Raw genomic sequence first — 21,003 nt, forward strand, 5'->3', positions numbered from 1 at the left:
ACATTTGTTAGGTCCGCTGCCCCCAATTTGAGGAGAAGCCAATAGTGCATATGAGGGTCTTGGCTTACACGCTGATGAGTAGTTGTCCCAATCACCATCTAAGCTTTACCTTGAGACAGCACGGGTGGACGTCATCACATTACGTCGTCTTGGTAATCCAAAAAAAAATTCTCACCATTGTCTAATTTGCATTGATTCGCTACTTTCCTTTACTACAAGTACCCACCTTTGTTGCTATTGTACATTTCAAATGTTTCCGAGTCTTCAAGGGGTGGCACGGGCCACCAGTAGACACCTTTCGAGCCCTCTTTTCAAACTGACACCTGCACTCAGAAGAGAGTATGATCGCATTCAAGGCAGGTCAGATCAGCTGAGAGGCAGTGCCAGGCCTTCATTAGTGTTTGGCAGTCAGGACCCTTCTTCACATTGGAGCATGACCTTCGCTGGAAGTACAGGCCTCCTGTTTGGCTTTTTCCCTCGCCCATTTGGCCATTTGATGATGTAGCCATTGCATATTCTACTTTTCATCTTGCAGAGGTTATACAGACCCTCATGGTAGTGTTGATACAGCCCACTGGGCAGACGTAAACTAATAGACAGATCTTTTTTGTGCAATAAATAGTAGTTCACAAGATTAAATGAGCTCAAAGAGAACTCTTAAGTTTTATTTCTCAACAAGTTATAAGGAACGATTATCCGACTCCGTCACTCTAGCTAGGTCAACTAGTCTCTTCTTTTTTTGTAACAAAACCACCACCTGACACCAGCACTGAAAATTTACACACAAGTAGATGACAACAATGCATATAATTACCTGTACAATTGGTTGTAAGGTAGCAGGATCAAAACCCTCAGCAGTCCTGAGGAGATTCCAGATTCTAAGAATCTGCTCTCTTAGAGCAAGCATTGCACTGAGGTCGCTCTCCTTCATTTTCAGAGGTCCCCCATCACTTCCATTTGCCAAGATACTCTTTATAGGCTGTGGGGCTGCATTGTAACCTGCCAATGCGGTACCAATGATCATTGCCTCAGACACTCTGATAGCCTCCTTGACTACGAGGGCACGAAGCTCCTCTCCTTCAGGCCCAAGAAGAAGTTTTAAAACTGGTTGCAGTGCATCCTTTGCAGCAAACTCTGAATCCTTTTTACCTTGCACAAGTAGATTTTCTAGCCGATTCCATCTAAAAAGAGAAGCAGTCATTGTATATACAGAATCTGATATTTGACGGTGACACAGCTCTGTTACATCTTCAACAAGCCTTACCTGAACTTTCCATCCTTAAAAAGAAGCTCAATCAAAGCATCTCTCAAGTAAGGATTTGAATCGGTAAGCAATCGTTTTGCAAAATATGGGTAAGCAGCCCCTAGCACTTTGAAATTTGGATCAGTATACAATGCCAACCCCTCAAGTACAGTAAGTGATCTCAAGATTAAGGCATAGTATGCAGGCACTGCGATAAAGAACAAATGCAGAAAACTTGACATTAGACACCTGACCTCCCATAGTTGATGGTCAATAAAAAAGGGATTGCTGAAAGCTGAAAAGTCACTAACCATCAAAAGGGTACTGGTACAAAACTGCTCCTAGGCCATCAACAATGGTTTTGAAATTTAGCTCGCTAACGGTAGCATTTAGGGCATCATCAAAAAACTCCTTCAATGCTGGAGCTATTGGTGATGTGTCAATGTCAGGTGATATAAAATCAAGTGCATAATAGTCGCGTGCCATGGCTTCGTAGTCACGGTTTACCATGTGAACCACGTGGCCGATGATAGCAAGGCGTGCTTGTTGTGGTGTCTCGCTCATCATTCCAAAATCCAGAAAAGCAAGTTTCCCATCATTCATTGCAAGAAGATTTCCAGGATGGGGATCAGCATGGAAGTACCCATGCTCAAGCAGTTGCCGCAAGCTGCACTGAATTCCTATATTTACAAGCTGCACCAAGTTCAGACCCTTTTCCTCTATAGAAGCTTGTTCGCTAAGCTTTGTGCCTTCCACCCAATCCATAGTAAGGACTTTGACACTAGTATAGTTCCAAAATACTCCAGGAACAAAAACATCTGGCCTGTCTCCGTAAAGCTTCCTAAATCGAATGGCATTTTTTGCCTCCTGCAAAAATTAGAGACATCATTGAAATCTCGTGCTTCCACCACGCTGCTTTTAATTGAGGGTAACCAAAGAACCAGTTGGCAGCATAAGCATAAAGAATTCTTGGAAACTTCTCCGTGGTAAAAACTATTGATTGCAAAAATCGGGCAACCCTTGCAATACCAAGACATAAGTGATTTAAAAGGGTACCTGCACATAGTTTAGCTCCTGATAAACTCTCCGTGCAAACTCATCCAGAAGTGCAACAGCATCAGTTGTTACAATGTCCACATTATTATTGATGAAGTGGCCAACAGACCGCAAGAGGTAAAAATCAAGTGCAACAGCTTCTTCAATACTAGGCCTTTGCACCTTCACAGCCACTGTTTCACCAGACGACCTTAACCGAGCTTTGTAGACTTGTCCAAGGCTTGCTGCAGCAATAGGTGATGCTGTTATACTTGAAAAGATGGATTCTAAAGGCAATCCAAGCTCTTTCTCAATGCATCGAAAAGCTTCAGCATCTGGAAAAGTTGGTAATGCATCCTGCATCCACCACCTCACGTTAGAGACTACTAGTAATAACAAGCACATACTTAATGTGTCAGGTAGCAGAGAGTAAACAGTATCTGCGAAATTTTAGAGAGAAATGAGCGCATGAAATCACAAGTCAAGAGAACCACCCTGAGGAAGAGGAATCGTACCTAGAGGTAGATATCTCAATGTGTACTGGTGGTAAGTATGAAGTACCTGAAGTTCTTCAAGCTCCTCAAGGTATTCTGGAGGACATAGGTCAGGCCGTGTTGAGAGTCCTTGTCCAACTTTGACAAAAGTGGGACCGAGATTTGTAAGCCTTCTCCTGAATTCAGCAGCCCGTTTCCGTTTATTTTTATTTATTAGACCTTGTTTTTGGTCAATAAAAAGTCCAAGACCAAAAATGCCCAAAGAAAACACTATCTGAAGTGTTCTGCCCAAAACCTGTTACAGAAAACAAGTGTTTTATCACACAGCACAATATGATATCATGATGACACTAAGTCCCAACAGAAACAAAAAGCCACTTTGTCTCATAGTCAAGCCTCACAAGTCTTATCTTCTTAGCTACAAAATATTGTTGAGGATTTTATGGCAGAAAAACTATAGACAATGATGAAGACACTGAGTAAAGAAGCTACTCTAAACATAACAGGATTTTCTTTACTTGACAACAATTAGATCACTGCTAAGCTTAAACACTTGAATTGAGCATCGTCTTGAGTGCATGAAGCTTGGCAAGAAATGATACCTTTTCTCCCTGACATCTTTAGGTTTAGGCCCCTCGGCCAAGGTTCTGTAAGTATGTTAGGTTAGGATTTTGAATCCTAACCCTCTTTGTCTTATACACTACTCGGTAGGACTTCATAAGTTGGTAAATCTTCTATTTCTTCTTCTTCTGCTAGGGTTTAGGCCCCTCGGCTGGGATCTATTCCAATGATTGGAACTTCTTGGTGCCACGTCACTGACTTGTTACAATGGATCAGTACGTTGAATATAAGAAACCATGGTGGCGCATGGCATTCCCAGAAAATCAGGTGGAAAACACGGGACCGTACAGTGCTGATATGGCCCATGGGCCATGGTAATGTCAAAGGTGGCAGCGGAAGATGCAATGAAGACAAGAACTGGCTCGTGATCCGGTGCACCCCTCGACTCCGATCTAGAACACTTGCAATGCCAAGAGGCGGGACATCTGAGAGAGAGAGAGAGAGAGAGAGAGAGAGAGAGAGAGAGATCTGGGAAAGGCTCTCCATGTTGATAACAAGCTGCTCATACAAGTGACCAAGGGTGGTCCGGCATAGAACTGACATGCCAACTGGATAGATCCGAGGTGCACACAATTGCAACTGCTACTGACACTGACAACTGCTCCTGCACACGAGACCACTGACATAACAACATGGCGACAACCCCAACACTAGTCCACCTCTTGGCATCAAGGAAGAACTGGAGAGAGAGAGAGAGAGAGAGAGAGAGAGAGAGAGAGAGAGAGAAAATGAAATGAAATGAAATGATATATTTACGTCTACAAAAGGCCAAAATGACCTATGAGACCATCACGATTACAAAATGATGTATCTGATACACTGTCTGTAGAACTGAAAAGATGAAAAAACAATGAAAGAAAAAACTAGATTGAAAGCTGTAGTGACAAGCTAGGGGGGGGCATTGACTAGAGACTCTCTAGCCAGTACAACAATCCAATGATACAAAACTCATGCACATGAAGAAACTGAGGGTGAGGGAGCATCTGCACATCAGGGTCCCAAGATGTCCAGCATCGGCCGCTGGCGAATCTCATCAATTTCCTCCATAGTAAGCACTCTGGCTGGGCGTCTCCCATATCGTGCTAGAATGATCCTGATCCTCTAATGAATCCTCCGTCGATGCAGTGATGATCCTCGCAATCGCGGGCGTCTAGATCTCCCAAGCTCCATGGCCCTGTCAATCAGTATACCTCTAGTGCAGGTAGGTCCTAGAGGCTGCTCTGGATCCTGCTCCTCTGGCTGGCGCGTCTCCACACGAAAGAAATCAGTGATCTCCCTCTGGGACTGTCTCCCCCTATCTGATCTCCTCAAGAGGCTCTCTCTGTGTCTGCGCAGCTCTAGCAAGAATAGCCCAAGGCATCTCTGATCCTGGTACCTCATAACTCGAGATAGTGGCCCAAAACCATCCCTAAAGAGGCAATGAAAACGACCTCGTATCTCATAGTAAACTGGGCAATGGCATATATAGTGCAGCTCTCTCTCTGGCTCCAAATGGCATAACTGACATATCCTGGCCTCTGCTGGTACTCTGCTAAACCTACCCACCTCTATCTCCAGCTGATCAGAAGATGTGCATATCTGACCAATGGCACATCGTAAACCATATGACAGGTGTGTGTCCATGTAGCTAGGTCTAGTCACAAAACCGTCCTCTGTGAGCTGGAGAAGATGCTCCCTGTAGAAAGACATCTTCGTGCCTAGCTCATGGGTCGGCTCTATCCAAGTCCTCCTGGTATCCAGCTGAGTCACATCCTGTCTGATGAGTCTGCTAACCTCTGTCCGAGTAAGGGACAAAGAGGGTGCATCCAACGAATACTGGAAGGGTGGTAGCCGGTCTATGCTAAAACCATGAATCTGGAACCAAGAGGTCATTTGTGCATACCAACATGCTGTATCTCCCTGTGAAGCCAGCTGCCGAGAAGACTCCAGTGCTAAACGTGCATACCTGTCTCTGGGGAGCTCCCAGATGCTATGTAAAAAGGAGATTGATCTAGTGAGTGCCTCTACCACCAGCAGGGGGGCAGCCAGCTCTGCGTGGATAATCTCATGTGGTACTGAGGCTTTGGCTCTAATCATCCGCGAAATCATGGAAACCAAAGGTCTCTCCATGCATCTCCAACCATCAGTACTACTAGGGCGACTGCTATGAGCCACAGAAGGGCCCCATATCTGAACTCCATATAGCATGGCTGAGGTCACTAAGGTATCGAAGAGCCAAAGCTTTGTATGAGGTTCTTGAAATTGGGTCTGTGAACACATCCTCTCTAATCTCCCCAAAGCTGTATGTGCTCTTGTCAGTCTCATCTCTGCTGCTCTCCTCAAAGAAAACCCCGGGCCGGTAAAGACCACCCCCAGGTACGTGTATGCATCTGTATACTCCACTGGCTGATGGCCATAAGTAAATGCAGGAGCTGACCGTCTGACCCACTGTGGTGTGGTGTTAAACACCATAACCTTAGTCTTGTTAAGGTTTACAGAAATACCACTATCGTGAGCAAAATTATGTAAAGCATCCAGATGACGCTGCATCCCCTCTGGAAAATCAGAAATCAAGACAATATCATCCGCATATAACAGCAAGGAAATCCATGTGCCCGCCAACTGTGCTCCGCTTCCACCGTCCCTCTCTATGTAGTCTGAAACCTCATCAATGTACATCCCAAAGAGAGTAGGGGAGAGTGGGCATCCCTGTTTCACCCTAATGGTGGAGTGAACTAGACCAGACATACCCTCTGGAGTGCGTACCTGTCCCACTACTGTCCTGTACAGGGCCATAATCCCCCAGATCGGCTCTGTGGGCACACCCAGCTCATGTAATCTGTGCATCAACCTGGCTCTAGGGACCGTGTCAAAGGCTTTGCGGAAATCCACAAAGCTACAGTAGATCCTCCTGCCATGCGCTCTACCCTCCTCAATGATAGCTCTGAGTGTCAGTATATGATCAAGAGTAGAGAGTCCCTTCCTGAAGCCTGCCTGTCCTAAAGCCCGTATGCCCTGTCTTTCTGCCCATCTACTGAGGTGATGCTCGATAATAGATGCATACAACCTAGCCAAAGTGTGTCCAATCATGATGGTACGGTAGTTCCCTGGCTCCATAGGGTCTCCTGCCTTGAAGATAGGCACAATAATGGATAAGCTCCAAGTGCTAGGAAATCCCTCACACATGGCTCGGTTAAACATCACTGCAATCAGCTCTGCAAGCATATCTCTAGCATGTATAAAGTGTTCGGCCACCAAACCATCATGGTCATAAGCTCTCCCAGTCTTCATCTTGGCAAGGGCTTTCTTTACCATCTCAGCAGTGAAGAAAGTGCAAGTCTGTGGACAAGGCTCTGGGGGATCAGGTAAGGACTGCTGCCCTGGGATCGAGTAGAGAGAGGTTGCATATGTACTCCAAGTCTCTGTAGATGTAATGGCAGGTGTAGAAGAATACTCGTGAAAACACCTCCACGCCTCCCCTGAGTCCTAGCTCAAGAAAAGCTGATATAACTCCTCCTCGAGCCGAGCAAGATAAGCTCTCTTCTTTCGCCGTACTAAGCGTCGAAAGAGAACCTGCGACTGTCTGTGTGTGATAATCCCTAAAAGTACCTCCCTCTGAAGTGTAGCTCGCATCTCTCTGCACTCATCATCATACCAGCTGTGCTGAGGCATACTCCCAGTGCGGTGTCTGGACTCAGGCTGTGTGTGAGAGTATGCCTCGACTGCTGCCGCATGTAGTGTATCTGTCAAGATCTGAGTGAGCTCGTCTAGAGGGCGGCCTGGCTCCTCTGTACATAGACGCTTGTAGATCCCATCCATATACACTGAGTCAGTCTCTCGTGTAAAGGTGTAACGGGCATGTGTGGGTGGCCGTGCCAGAGATGATGAACTGAAACGAAATGATATGGTGAAAGTCAGGAGTGCGTGGTCCACCACTATACCAATAGGTCTGGAGCCGACCGCGAAGTCCTGAATAGAAGATATGAAACTGGGCAGGTCATAACATAGTTCACTGTACTGGCGCCATGCCTATGTGGGAAGCAAGTAAACCCCCCCCCCCCCCCCCCCCCCGCCTCTGGAAATCTCTGCAAGCCATTCAAAATGGCAAGACCATGTGAAGTTCCCATTTCTACTAAGAATCTCCCGTACCCTGTGTGCTCGAAGTCCTGTGAAGTCCTAGACAAGCCCAAGTCGCTGGTCTCCAACTCCCTCATCATCTCCTCTGAAGTATCATAGAAAGCTATCTGCATCTAAGCTGTCCTAGCATTGAAGTCACCCAACAAGATAATGTCACCATCTCTAGAGAACTCCCAGATATCATCATCTAAGATCGAGAAGGGGGACTGTCCTCTGGACATAGCATAGGCTGAAGTACTAGGAGGAAAGTAGCATATGGCAATGTAAAGAAAACAGCCAGTCTCTGCCCTCAGCCTCACCCACATATACCTGGCCTGCTCATCTTACGAACAATGTGTATGAGTGGTTGGAGCTCCTCCTTGAATAAGACAGCTACTCCTCCAGATCCCCGTCCTCTGAGCTCAGATCTAGTTCCTGCTCTGCATGTCGTCTCCCACCTATATCCAGATACATGTGGCATAAGCTGTCCCGGAGCCTGGTGTGTCTCTCAGTAAAAAACAATGTCTCTCCCAAAATAGCTGTCCTGAAACGCCGCCACATCCAACCGAAATGATCCATTGCAGTTCCACGCTGCCATATGAAGAGTGGTCCCATAGGTCTCGCACCGTCATGCAGAGCGACGCTCTAAAATCACTACTCTCCCATCTCTATAGAAAGCAATCTTCCCCTTCTCTCTTGCCGCTTTTATCTCTGGCATGACCTCCTTCATGTGTGCGAGTTGTGCTAGCGTGAGGTCATCTCCAAGGAAGATACCTATCTTCTTGAGAGTGGGTCTCTTCTTCAAAAATTCTTTCTTTGCCTCCATAGTTGGGAAGCGTAAAATGAGTGCTCTTTCCCTTGAAGATTCTCCCCCTCCTTCACTTCTTTTCCCCACTCTCCAAGCTCACGTATGCAGAGGGCTTGTGATGCCCATCATGAGCAAGAGCTCCTTTGTTTCCTCCTCCACCTTGTCTCCGTCTCTGAGCCCGGTTACACGTACATGTAGAGCTCTTGTCTTTCTTTTTTGTTCTTCTTCTAATGTCATGTTGATGATGGTGGATGGGGGTGTGAGACTATGTACTCCCCCTTTTCCTTTCTTTGCCACTTCAATCCACTTTTCTGCTTCCTCAGCCTTCTTTTGTGTTCTAGTGAGAATATCAGCCCATGATGAAGCTTCCTTTGTCTTTTGATGCTCTTCTTCCTGGAGGGTTTTAACCTGCTCTTTAATGCTTTTCAGCTCCTCCACCATGCATGCCTGATTTTCTCCCTCATTTGTAGGTTTGCTTTTACAAAAAGCGATTTCCTTACGTAGTTCTTCAATCATTGCATCCTTCTCACCAATTGACTTTTGCATCTCGGTTTTCCATGCTTCCCAAGTGGCTGTTGCTTTATCCAGTTTCGCTTGCCAAGAAATCTCTACCGTTTGTACTCCTCCTCGAAATTTTCTCTCAGAGCACTCATCTCCGCTCTAATTATGATCTGAACCTTCTCGTACATGTGTTCGTCTTTGAGCTTGGCGGCCTTTTTTGCTCTCAGCAGACTTGGTGACAGGATACCTTCTCGTTGCCTTGTTCGTTGGAAGGTATGCTTTGCCTTTGGTGGAGTGGTGAAGAGGTCACCCTCCTCCTGTGTATCTGGTGCTGCACCAGACATATTGCGTGCTGCTTTAATTTGCCTTATTGAGTTGGTTGCCCACGTGCTGAGAATCTACATGTACCAAACGCGCAGACCTGCTGGGCTGCCCACACGCTGAGAGAGAGTTCCCCACCTTACGCAATGGCTGCACCAGGCCTTACACGAGTGCTGCACCAGACCTGCGCGCTCTCTGCCCTCAGGCTTTAGCTCTGCTGCCTCTGCACTTCCTGCGCGAGCCCTACACGACCTGCTTCAGGCAGCGCGCTGCTGCACCATCAGAGAGAGAGAGAGAGAGAGAGAGAGAGAGAGAGAGAGAGAGAGAGAGAGAGAGAGAGAGAGAGAGAGAGCTGCACGCTGCCTTGTTCACAGGCTGCTCACATCCATTGCTGTTCACAGGCTGCTCACATCCATCAGAGAGAGAGAGAGAGAGAGAGAGAGAGAGATTTTCCTTTAAATTTTCACTCATACTTGCAGCCTTCAGTTGGCTTGCTCGAGTACCAGACCCTGTTTTGTTTCAAAGAAGAATTTTGATGAACCATCCACCTGCTTTGCAGCTTCAGTGTATGGCTTGCATTAGTACAAGACTGGCTTGCATCAGAGAGAGAGAGAGAGAGAGAGAGAGAGAGAAATGAAATGAAATGAAATGTTATATTAACGTCTTCAAAAGGCCAAAGTGACTATGAGACCAGAAAGTTACCAGGTGGTGGATCTGATACAAAGTCAGAGTAACAAAATAACAACAGTACAAAACAAAGATATATACTATGAGAGAGAGAGAGAGAGAGAGAACTGGATCTCTGCTCTCCTAGGCCGGCACACAAAAGATGGTGCTACCTCTGACTGAGATGCCCACAAGATGGGCTGCCCTGAGGGGGTAACTTGAATGGGAAGATCTACAGCCCATCTCTCCTATCTCCACAAGAAGCCCGTCATCACGTGCAAACCCCACCGTGGCTGCCCACCAAAAACGCTGGGGGCTGCCATGGAAAAATACTAGGGCTGCTAGTGAAAAACGCTAGGGCTGCATGGTGGAAAACGCTAGGGCTGCATGTTGCCGATCTATTATTGTCCTTTGGAGCACCCATGAGAGGGCGCCCTGCCATTAGGGCTGAACTGCATACGTCTGGAGGTGACCCCCCCCCCCCCCCCCCCCCCCCTGCACCATATATAGGTCATGCCCTTGCCTGCTCGACCCAGCCCTCAGCCCCACGACCCTGAAATAAATCCCATAAATAGGGAAAAATAGGAGAAAGGGGCAAAAGGCTCTAGAGGGCACCAAAATCCAAGGGTGGGAAGTACCCTATGGCAAAAGGAGCTTGTATGGCTATGGAACTAAGCCAAAACCCTGAGCTAAACAAGGCTAAACACACTCAACATGAGAAACCTACCTCAAACTGGCCATGCACAGCCACAAAACAGCCCTCACTTCGTAGCATGTGTCCCTGGTAGAAACTGGGACTGACTAGACGAATCCAAAGCTCTCAGCTCCTAAAAAGGTAGTCGAGCCAAGAAGCTGCAACTGGAAAGAGAGGGTTTCGTGGACGACGACATCTACTACTGAATGTCGAGGTCCAATAATATGTGGCCATCATACCATCCAACCGCTACCCCCAAAAGATGTCTGGGAAGTACAATGTTGTCTGCTGAAAGTGAATCCAGCTCTATCAACCACCTCAAGCCAACCGTCTCATAAGTCGCACAACCTCTCACGTGCACATCTAACCCTATGTGTACGTGGACACGCTAATTCATGACATGGGTTCAATTCAGTTAGCTTAGGAAGTGATCTGGCACTTTTGTGAGTCTAGTCGCAAACCGTGCATGTCCAGACACTTCGGGTAGATGCATATCCTCTGATTGCACATAGCATGATCATCAGCATTACCATCAGATTCCATCAGGAGCATTTTATAGTGCAGAAAATCTATTTTCCCTATTTTAGCCATTTTTCACTTATTAATTTTCAGTGACTTTTGTTGGAAAACTGGGTAGGGCAAATTAGCAAGTCAAGTATATAAGAAACCCTAGCGCTAGCACTTTCTGGCAGAAGAGGCAGCAAGAACCCAGCGTACAACGCACACCTTCTCAGCAAGACCCCCCTCGGCAGGAGACTTAGCGTTTTCAGCCAAGAACAGCCAGCGTTTTCCTTCCATTGCAGATCGTCCCTAGCGTTTTGCATTTGCAGGACAACCGGCGACAGCAGGACCACAGACCCACTAGCGTTTTTGCAATAGACTTCAATTCAGCCCTACCGTTTTTGGTTTGCAAATCAGCCCCTAGCATTTTGCAGTTCCACCGCGACAAGACCACAAGAAGCTTCAGCGTTTTCAGTTTTCAGCAGTCAGATACTGCAGTAGAACTCCCAAACCTCGCAGATCTCACCTTCCCGCAGCAAATCCTCGCCGCACAATCAGATGCAGCGTAGTTTGCAGTTTCAGCCTGAAAAACGCAGATTTCAGCATCAGCGTTTTCAGCGCGTTGTCGTCGCATCGTCGCCATCGCCATAGAGAGTGGGACCTTCGCAGGAGGGTTTGACAACTTTTCAGGTGTCGTATTCTTCTCTCTCTATCTCTCAGTCTCACCACATTCATTCACAGTGTTTTTCCACTTTGTTTGTGATCATTTGCACTCTCTCACTAAAGGAACGGAAGGCTCTCCCTTCCGTAAGTAAAAGGAACCCTTGAGCACAGTTCGAAGCACTCATCTTGAGCAAAGTTCAACATTCACTTCCGCTGCACCTTACATTGGTATCAGAGCTTTAGCAGTGTTCTGTAACATTCAAGGAAAGAACCACAAGAACCACATAAAAATTTTTTGAGGCCACGTAACCCAAGTCCTCTTGGGCGAGTCGATTCCTAAACATGTTTTTGAAGAGTGACAGGAAACCCAAGAAAGAAGGGCTTGTACAGCCTCCCTTTGTTTCTCTTTTCACTCATTGAGAGCGGACCGTGCGGCCGGCCAATAGACGTGAGGTGGGAAAAAGCAACCTTGGTGTGAGCGCAAGGCCGCCAAGAGCCCGTGGGAAAGAGAAGAGCTTGGGTAAGAGAAGATCCTTCTCTAACACAGATTGCAAGCTAAAGAAGAACCTCAAGACTCCAGAATCTCAAGACTCAAGAACCCAAGAACCACAAGAACCCAAGTTCCTCGTGAACTTAAGAACCAAAGACTTCAGTGGATGGTCATCACCCGGAGCGGAATGGATACTTTGCATGAAGGTGATGAGCATGGAAGAGGCGAAGAAGAATTTTCCCCACCAGGAGGTTTTTCCGACCCTCCCCCTTCCCCATCTATGCCACGGATTGCACCAAATCCTATGGAGGCTTTGGTCAAATCGATGACGGACACGATGATACAACAAAACAGACAATACGAAGCGTGGCACGAAGAAAGAATGGCAGCCATGGAGCGTGACCACAAAGCAAGAATGGCAACCATAGAGCGTGAGCGCGAGCAAATACACTTGGCGGCCGCAAAAAGAAAAACAAAATTGGATCGTGAGCAAGTTGTTCATTCTTCATCTCTCATTTCTAATGTGCAGGCGAAGCTTGAAGAGAATCAGGAGAAGAGACTCTCTCAGTCTCGTCTTCTCCAAAGCAAGACACACATGATTTGCATGATAAATAAGTATGATGAATTGCACGATAAGGATAAGCATGATGAATTGCTTGATAATGATGAGCATGATGATTTGCATGATCAAGATGTGATTATTCACGAACATGATGATTTGCATGATCAAGATGTGATTACTCACGAGCATGATGATTTGCAAGATAATGATATGATTGTTCACAAGGATGAAAGTTTAGTTGACACTTTGTCTAGTGAAGCTAACCTCATTGCAGATTCGATAGATCACGAAGAACCGATCTTGGCTCTCGAGTCGAGGTCCAAAGAACTTTCACGGGAAGATTCGATCAATCACGAAGAGCTGATCTTGGCTCTCAAGTCGAGGTCCAAAAAACCCCCACAGGAAGTATTATGTGTTCGAATGATTAGTCAGCATGCATTGTTCGAGTGTTTCATTCGTGATGCTTTCCTGCGATAAGGATAAGCATGATGAATTGCTTGATAATGATGAGCATGATGATTTGCATGATCAAGATGTGATTATTCACGAACATGATGATTTGCATGATCAAGATGTGATTACTCACGAGCATGATGATTTGCAAGATAATGATATGATTGTTCACAAGGATGAAAGTTTAGTTGACACTTTGTCTAGTGAAGCTAACCTCATTGCAGATTCGATAGATCACGAAGAACCGATCTTGGCTCTCGAGTCGAGGTCCAAAGAACTTTCACGGGAAGATTCGATCAATCACGAAGAGCTGATCTTGGCTCTCAAGTCGAGGTCCAAAAAACCCCCACAGGAAGTATTATGTGTTCGAATGATTAGTCAGCATGCATTGTTCGAGTGTTTCATTCGTGATGCTTTCCTGTATGTTAGTCACCGTCCTTATGTGATCCCTTTTCACAGGCATTCCATATTACACGTTGAACACGATTCACTCATGAATGAGCACGGATGTATGCGGATTACTCATGAAAAGATGAAATATTTACACCCAAGGAATTCAAATTCCATGTCTCTTCCTTGGCATGACACAGTTTCCAAAAAAGCACAAGAAGGAGTGAGCATCAAGCATCGGCATTTCCATTGTGATTTGCCACAGTTGATAGATTTAGATCAAAAAGTCAAGATTCAACCCCATTGTTTGCGTGTGTTTGATGAACGGTTTGGCACTCCATCTCTATGTTCATCTCCATTGCATGCACAGTTTTTTCGAAGGAATAGTATTTTTCCAATCACTTTACATGGAATAGGGATGTTCATGTTTTTGCGTTGGAAGTGGTTTCAGGAATTTTTATCCTCGAAGATTCTTGAAGAAGGTAGACGCATGACTATAAACGAAGTTGAAGCATTGAAGGAGCCACAGATGACTGTGTCGCTTTCGGCGCGGCCCAAAGAAGCAAGCGTTGTAGACCTTTATGAAGCTCAAGTATCGCATGACCCACGCATCAGGGTGGGCCGGCGAAGAGTCCTTTCCAAGATTTCGGACGCTGTTGGCGATCTCTCTCGACGCCATACAGTTCGGTACCCGTACCTCACTTTGAAAAGGAGGGGATGTCACGTGCACATCTAACCCTATGTGTACGTGGACAAGCTACTTCATGACATGGGTTCAGTTCAGTTAGCTTAGGAAGTGATCCGGTACTTTTGTGAGTCTGTTCGCAGGCCGTGCATGTCCAGACACTTAGGGTAGATGCATATCCTCTGGTTGCACACAGCATGATCATCAGCATTACCATCAGATTCCATCAAGAGCATTTTACAGTGCAGAAAACCTATTTTTCCTATTTTAGCCATTTTTAACTTATTATTTTTAAGAGACTTTTGTTGGGAAACTGGGTAGGACAAATTAGCAAGTCAAGTATATAAGAAACCCTAGCGCTAGCACTTTCTGGCAAAAGAGGCAGCAAGAACCCGGCGTTCAACGGACACCTTCTCCGCAAGACCCCCTCGGCAGGAGACTTAGCGTTTTCAGCCAAGAACAGCTAGCATTTTCCTTCCATTGCAGATCAGCCTTAGCGTTTTGCATTTGGAGGACAACCGGCGACAACATGACCACAGACCCACTGCGTTTTAACTTTTTGCAGCAGACTCCAATTCAGCCCTAGCGTTTATGGTTTGCAAATCATCCCCTAGCGTTTTGCAGTTCCATCGCGACAAGACCACAAGAAGCTTCGGTGTTTTCAGTTTTCAGCAGTCAGATACCGCAGTAGAACCCTCAAACCTTGCAGATCTCACTTCCCGCAACAGATCCTCGCCACACGGTCAGATTCAGCATAGTTTGCAGTTTCAGCCCGGAAAACGCAGATTTCAGCATCTGCGTTTTCAGCGCGTTGTCGTCGCATCGTCACCATCGACATCATCACCAACATAGAGTCAGAATTAGGCAAATAAAGATTTGCAGATTTCAGCCATTAGCATTCTCAGATTTCAGTCCGTCTCGTCGTCGTCCATATCGTCATTGACATCGTCGGCAAGTTCAAAGCATTGTAGAGATTCTTGCAATCAACAGTAGACCACTCTCGCCATAGAGAGTGGGGCCTCCGGAGGAGGGTTTGACAACTTTTTTGGTGTCGTATTCTTCTCTCTATCTCTCAGTCTCAGCACATTCATTCACAGTGTTTATCCACTCTGTTTGTGATCATTTACACTCTCTCACTAAAGGAACGGAAGGCTCTCCCTTCCGTAAGTAAAAGGAACCCTTGAGCACAGTTCCGAGCACTCATCTTGAGCAAAGTTCAACATTCACTTCCGCTGCACCTTACACAACCAACATCTGCACAAGGTATTGTTGCTAACCGCTCCAAGAGAATGCATCAAACTGAGGGTAAAGGCATAAAATACTAGTATCCGGATCATTTCCCAACTCAAAAGTGCTCCACCCGAAAGAGTCGAAAACCTGCATCTCCGGTCATATACCACATGCCAGAATCTCCAAGTTGCTACCAAAAGTCCAAGGGATTTGACAACCGAGGCTACTGAGGAATTATATGTTCGATGACAAAGAACCAAAGAACTGCACCAACCATCATATACAATGATGAATTGCAAACGTATCTGAAGGAACTTCATCAGAACTGAGAGGAAAACTGCAAATTGATCTTCATCTTTCTAGAACACATCCCGAGGGAGTATCACCCCAGTCTCATCCAACAGAAAGTAACACACATCAATACTAAGACTTTAGCTAACACGCCAAAATCAAGAGAATATGTTGCTCCCAAGCTCTGCAAGAGAAGAACAAGGTGTTGTAGAAAGCCACCAAATAGACTGTCAATCCTGTCCGCTGCACATGGAACCACAAGAACTGTAAGGAAGTAGTCCGCGAAAACTGTCTCCAAAGCTGGCTCCACATCCCCCTCTGAAGGGAGAACACCTGAACAATGGAAAACTGTCATAACTCTCCAACAGTCTTTGCCTACCACAAATTGCTAACGTGTCAAGCCACTGAAGAATGGAGCCAACCTACATATCCTGGCTGAGGAGAGAGCCTAAACCCTAAGTGAAGAAGCAGAAGTAGCACAAGAAGTTTTACCAACTTACAGAGGCTTACCAAGTGGCCTTTTTTTTAAGAAGAGTTCCCACCAACTTATGAGACCCCGCCCGATGGGGCCCAAGAAACCTAAATCTCTTAAAATAAAGCGGGACCACACGCACACACTTAATCTCTTGCGAAGAAGGTGATGATGTGGCAGCTGTACGGACTTCCACTTTTACGCCAGACTACTGACGTGGCGCTTGTACAGAATTCCCTGTTTCACGCTGGTAGCTTTTTGGCGTTAGAGCTTTTGAAGACCAAATGCTTTTAAGTTTGATGCTTTTCATAGGCCAAGGGCCTTTAAATATGTGCACACGGCTCAGTCTTTGGCACTCTTTCGGGTGAAGATGCAGAGCGCGAGTACCGGCATTGTATTGAGTTCAAGCAATATAAAGAAATACCGAAAGGGACGCCAAGGTTTGGGCCAGTGCTCTCTCGGGTGGAACTCTGCCACTCCCCTTCTCATGTCTCTCTCTCTCTCTCTCTCTCTCTCTCTCTCTCTCTCTCTCTCTCTCTCTCTCTCAGTTTAGGTGTTATTTGAAGTGCTAAAAGTGTTCATATTGTTCTTTTTTGTTGGCACATGTGCCCATCCCTTGGTACACTGCCTGTGTAATTGGATCACACGGGCTTGGTTAATCCGAGTGGAAAATAATATACCTCTAGAACCTATAACCAAATCTGGGAGAACCAAGAAGACCGTCTCCCCTCTTTGAAGAATGCCATGGCTAACTATAATTGGTTCCTAGTCTAAGAAGGACCAATATCCACCTGTACGAAATAACTTGCAAGTCTTAGGAGAAGGGAAGGAGGTGTAGTCTCCAACGATCAATCTGGAAGACAGAGACATAGGAACTACTGCTCGGATGCATTGGGAAGAGCAACCGTCACACCACAAATCCAAAAGACGAGGCAACCACCAAAATGGCTAATTAAAATACTAATTGCACTGTGGGCTAAAGCACACCATCCAAAGCCGCAAGAAATGAGCAAGAAACAAAGGACTAGAAGACCTCGTGCATGGTACTCTGTTGAATGGAGCACCGACGGTCGAGGTCGACCAAAGATAATAACTTGAAAGCCCCTTTGAGAGAGAAGTATCCTCAAAAGTACGCTCTGAGGTAACAACTGACTCAACCCACGTCTAAACAGAGCAAACTTTGTCACCAGAGCTGAAGCTGAGAACTCCCCCCAAGATAGGAAGTCCCTCTCCCGCTCAATTGTGGGATAAGAGAATGAGTACCACTAGAAATAAATCATCATAAACTCGGACTGCTAAGAATAGGAAGACCTGAAAGGTCGTCACCTAAGGATCATGTTTGCCAAAGAAGCCGTGGGGTCCAACAAGAACTTAGCTACTCAAGCAAACTTCCTAAGATCAAACCAAATGTTCACCACGTCTCTGCATCTGCCTGTAGGTACAATCCAAAACAATATCCTAAAAGCCATGAACCTGCACCTTCTACTCACACACACTCTGTAATTCACAATGAAGACCAAAATCAGCCTCCACCCTCATTTGGGCGCCCCTCTTGCTGAGGTGTCCTGGCACCATAGTTACCTGGAACGGGAACGGGAGGGTCCGGAACGGGACGGGAACGGGGAGGAGGAGGGGGGGCCGGAACGAGAACGGGGCTCGGACGGTCCACCTAAAGTAAGGATTGAATTACCTCCATTCAACTTAGTCTCAAATAAACTCCTAAACAACCCCAAAACTGCCCCCTAACCTGTCCTCAAACAGCACCAAATATGTTCCCTGAACAGTCCTAAATCTGCCGCCGAAAGCCAACTTTTTTTCCCCCAAATGCCCACTTTTGCCCGTTTTGCCCCGCGTTTCGCCGTTCCGCCCATTCCGGAACACCGTTCCGGTTACACCCCTTTCCGGAACGGCGTTCCGTTCCCATCTCCGTTTCGGGAAAGGGACTCATCCGGAACGCCGTTTCGGAACGTTTGGGCTGTGTTCCCCCCATTCCCTGTTACAGTGTGTCCTGCAAGTTCACCTCCTATTGCCATGTGTTCAGTTTGCCTCTTTTGAGTTAATTCTCTAGTTCCCACCAACTTCCAAATTCCATTTGGCGCACAATTTCAGTGCTAACTTGCTCGACTAGTCCCGGATTGACTCCCGATGTGAGAAACCCGTTGCCCGCAGCCGTTTCACACTGGCCATGCAATGTCCACTTGCACCTTTTCAAACCTTTCGGGGAAAATAGGTAAAAATAAAATAAATAAAAATGTGTGGTACATATTTAGAACCTAGCCGGGCACTTTGTGAGCCTCTAGCAGGACGTGCATGCTAGCATGGAGTTCCTATATAAGCAACCTGAGGACTTAGTTCTTAAGGGAAGTGAGCAAGCAAAAGAAGCAGAAGTTAGTGCCCACAATACCAGTACCTTCAGCATCCCAGCGTTTTGAAGCATCATCGCCAGCATTTTCCACCCACTTCAGACCAGCATCTTTAGCCATAGCAGACCAGCGTTTTTCAGCATCAGCATCATCGAAATCAGCCCGCAACATCACCACTTTCAGCCATCAGTTTTCAGCCTTATCGCCATCAAGTTGTAGATCACAGTCAAAGAATCACTAGCGTTTACAGCATCCAACGTATAGGCTTGCAGAACCAAGTATCTTTACCAAGTACCCATCAGCATTAAGGACCATTGTATTGGCATTGTGCAAGTAAATAAAGCAAGTACTTGCTCTGGCAACAGAGCAAGGGGACCCTTGAGGGTGGTTGGGACCCGACATGCAATGTCGTTTCTCTTTTCTCTCTCTCTCTCTGTCTCTCTCTTTTTCATTGCGTTCAGTTCAGTTTCTCTTTTCAAAAGAAGTAAAGTAACCTTGTGTTTGTGCGGAGTACCAGATCCGAGCTAAATCCTTAAACTCTTCCGATGCACATTACACCCGGGGCCTCTAAGGTGCTCAAGCTATTGTGCCCTCTCACACTAAATCCTCTAATAGATGGCTCTTGGGTGGCTCAATGCTCAGCAATAGAAACCACACATTCACAAAAAATTGTACTTGAAGTGAAAAATAAATGAACATGTGCACCAACACAAGTACTTTTTGTTTAAAGTTTTGATCCACCAAGACATTTGATTATTAGCAGAGGACATTTGAAAATTACAAGGTTGTAAGAGCATGTTAGCAAGGTGTTTTCATTCTGCCCGAAAAAAATCCTCAAAAGAAAACCATTTCCTCAGAAGGCAGCTATGCCACTGATCTTTAAGAAACAGAATTAATATCTGCAAAAACCCTCCAGCCTAAAAGATGCATAGAGCCAATCACTCATACCACAAAATGATGTGCCATTCACACGTTAATGTTCAGCTAGTTACGTGACTTCCCTGTGAAGATAACACCTTAATTTCCTTTAAAATTTACCTTGAAAGGCTGCCGCTGGTAACGTTCAGCCAGCTGAGCAGGATCATAAACAAAGGCATTAACAGCTCGCGCCTCTGCACGTGCCTCAGCAGCAGCATCTTCTCCTCTGACATTGACACCATAGCTTTGTTCCAGACGTTTCACAACCGCACCATTTTGCGACCAGCTTCCTGATTCCCTCCTGTTTGTGAGGGCATCGGAGCCCCTAGGAGATGTTAGCAGAACAAATGGGCCATCTCCAGAAGTCCCAGCCCTTGGAAGTGAAGCAGGTCTTTCGGCAAGAGCAGCGTACACAGAAACAACTGTACTGCCCTTGGAGAGGTTGAGCAGCGAGCCCTTCGGTTCTAGGGGGGAAGTAGCACTCGGCCAAGGAGCAGAAGCGGAAGAGATGTCAGTGATGGGAGAGGACTTCATGCTGGAAACGGAGGCATTAGACAAGCAGCGATGAGCCATGGCTCGCCCTCGCCCTGCTTGATTATGGTAGCTTCATCGCCAAATGCAGTACGTGCTCGTTGTCGAGCGAGAGGCGTGACTAGAGATGCATGACTCAGCAGCTTTTACGAAGGAGTGTCTGATTCAAACATCCTTCTGCTGACTGTACATATGGTTCCAATATTTTTCATGGTTAGCTTACTGCCACGTGGCTCTCCTCACCTCAACCTTTCAAGTAGGCTAGATATCTTTCTAGCCTATACGCTGATACAATTAAGTCTCACCATGAAAGCTTCGTCCTCCCTTTAATCCATACCTATGATTACGATTAGCCTCCTCAACCCTCTTCACTATCTCCCACGGGGTCTTCAATGAAACCAGTACGATGGGATTGATCGAGGTGAACTAAGACACACGACTTGGGGACATCACTTAAATTTAAGCAGAGTAAACTTGGTCCCCAAAAAATAATTCATGAGAGACAAAGAAAGAAAGGTGTGTTTTCATCCCCCTTGCACTACATGTGGACCAATGCATCATGGTCACAAGTAGGGGGTACCAACTGGGATTAAATAAAAATCGAAGTGGAATCAAATCACATCCGCAAAGAGAGCCAAGCATGCAGATGTCGTGCAAGCTAGGGAAAAGGCCAGCAAATGTTGTGCCAACACCAAGTGGGGCGCGTTGGAGCTTTTTTTAAGTATTTATGGATTGACATGTCTTGCACGTTGATGCGGCAGAGTATGTGATTAAGAGGGCTTTTTGATGGCTGTAGTTCCACAGGTCAAGGTTCGAACCCGCCTTCAATCCTTTCACAGGGTAAGCAAAACAATAAGGTTTGATTCTTAGGAGGAAGGGTTGGGATTTGAAGGAATCCCATGAAGAAATGAATATAATATCAAAGCTGCCTATAGTCATGCTACGTGGAGGAGAATATATTTGACTACCTAACGGT

The 21,003-nt window shown here is 46.2% G+C and overlaps 1 protein-coding gene across 1 annotated transcript; it reads right to left on the reverse strand.

Annotated features, from left to right (window-relative positions):
- Nucleotides 1–664: 664 nt before the first annotated feature.
- On the reverse strand, nucleotides 665–20,180 carry LOC147447004 (Protein kinase superfamily protein). Its single transcript, XM_086522914.1, has 6 exons — nucleotides 19,617–20,180; nucleotides 2,840–3,067; nucleotides 2,300–2,635; nucleotides 1,555–2,110; nucleotides 1,265–1,451; nucleotides 665–1,181 (listed from the first exon to the last, which is right to left on the reverse strand). Exons 1-6 carry the CDS (start codon nucleotides 20,067–20,069, stop codon nucleotides 680–682), a joined length of 2,262 nt encoding a protein of 753 aa, XP_086379040.1. The 5' UTR covers nucleotides 20,070–20,180; the 3' UTR covers nucleotides 665–679.
- Nucleotides 20,181–21,003: the final 823 nt, after the last annotated feature.

Source organism: Adiantum capillus-veneris, chromosome 11, assembly GCF_014529385.1.
Source record: "Adiantum capillus-veneris isolate H3 chromosome 11, ASM1452938v2, whole genome shotgun sequence".
NCBI classification, from domain to species: Eukaryota; Viridiplantae; Streptophyta; class Polypodiopsida; order Polypodiales; family Pteridaceae; genus Adiantum; species Adiantum capillus-veneris.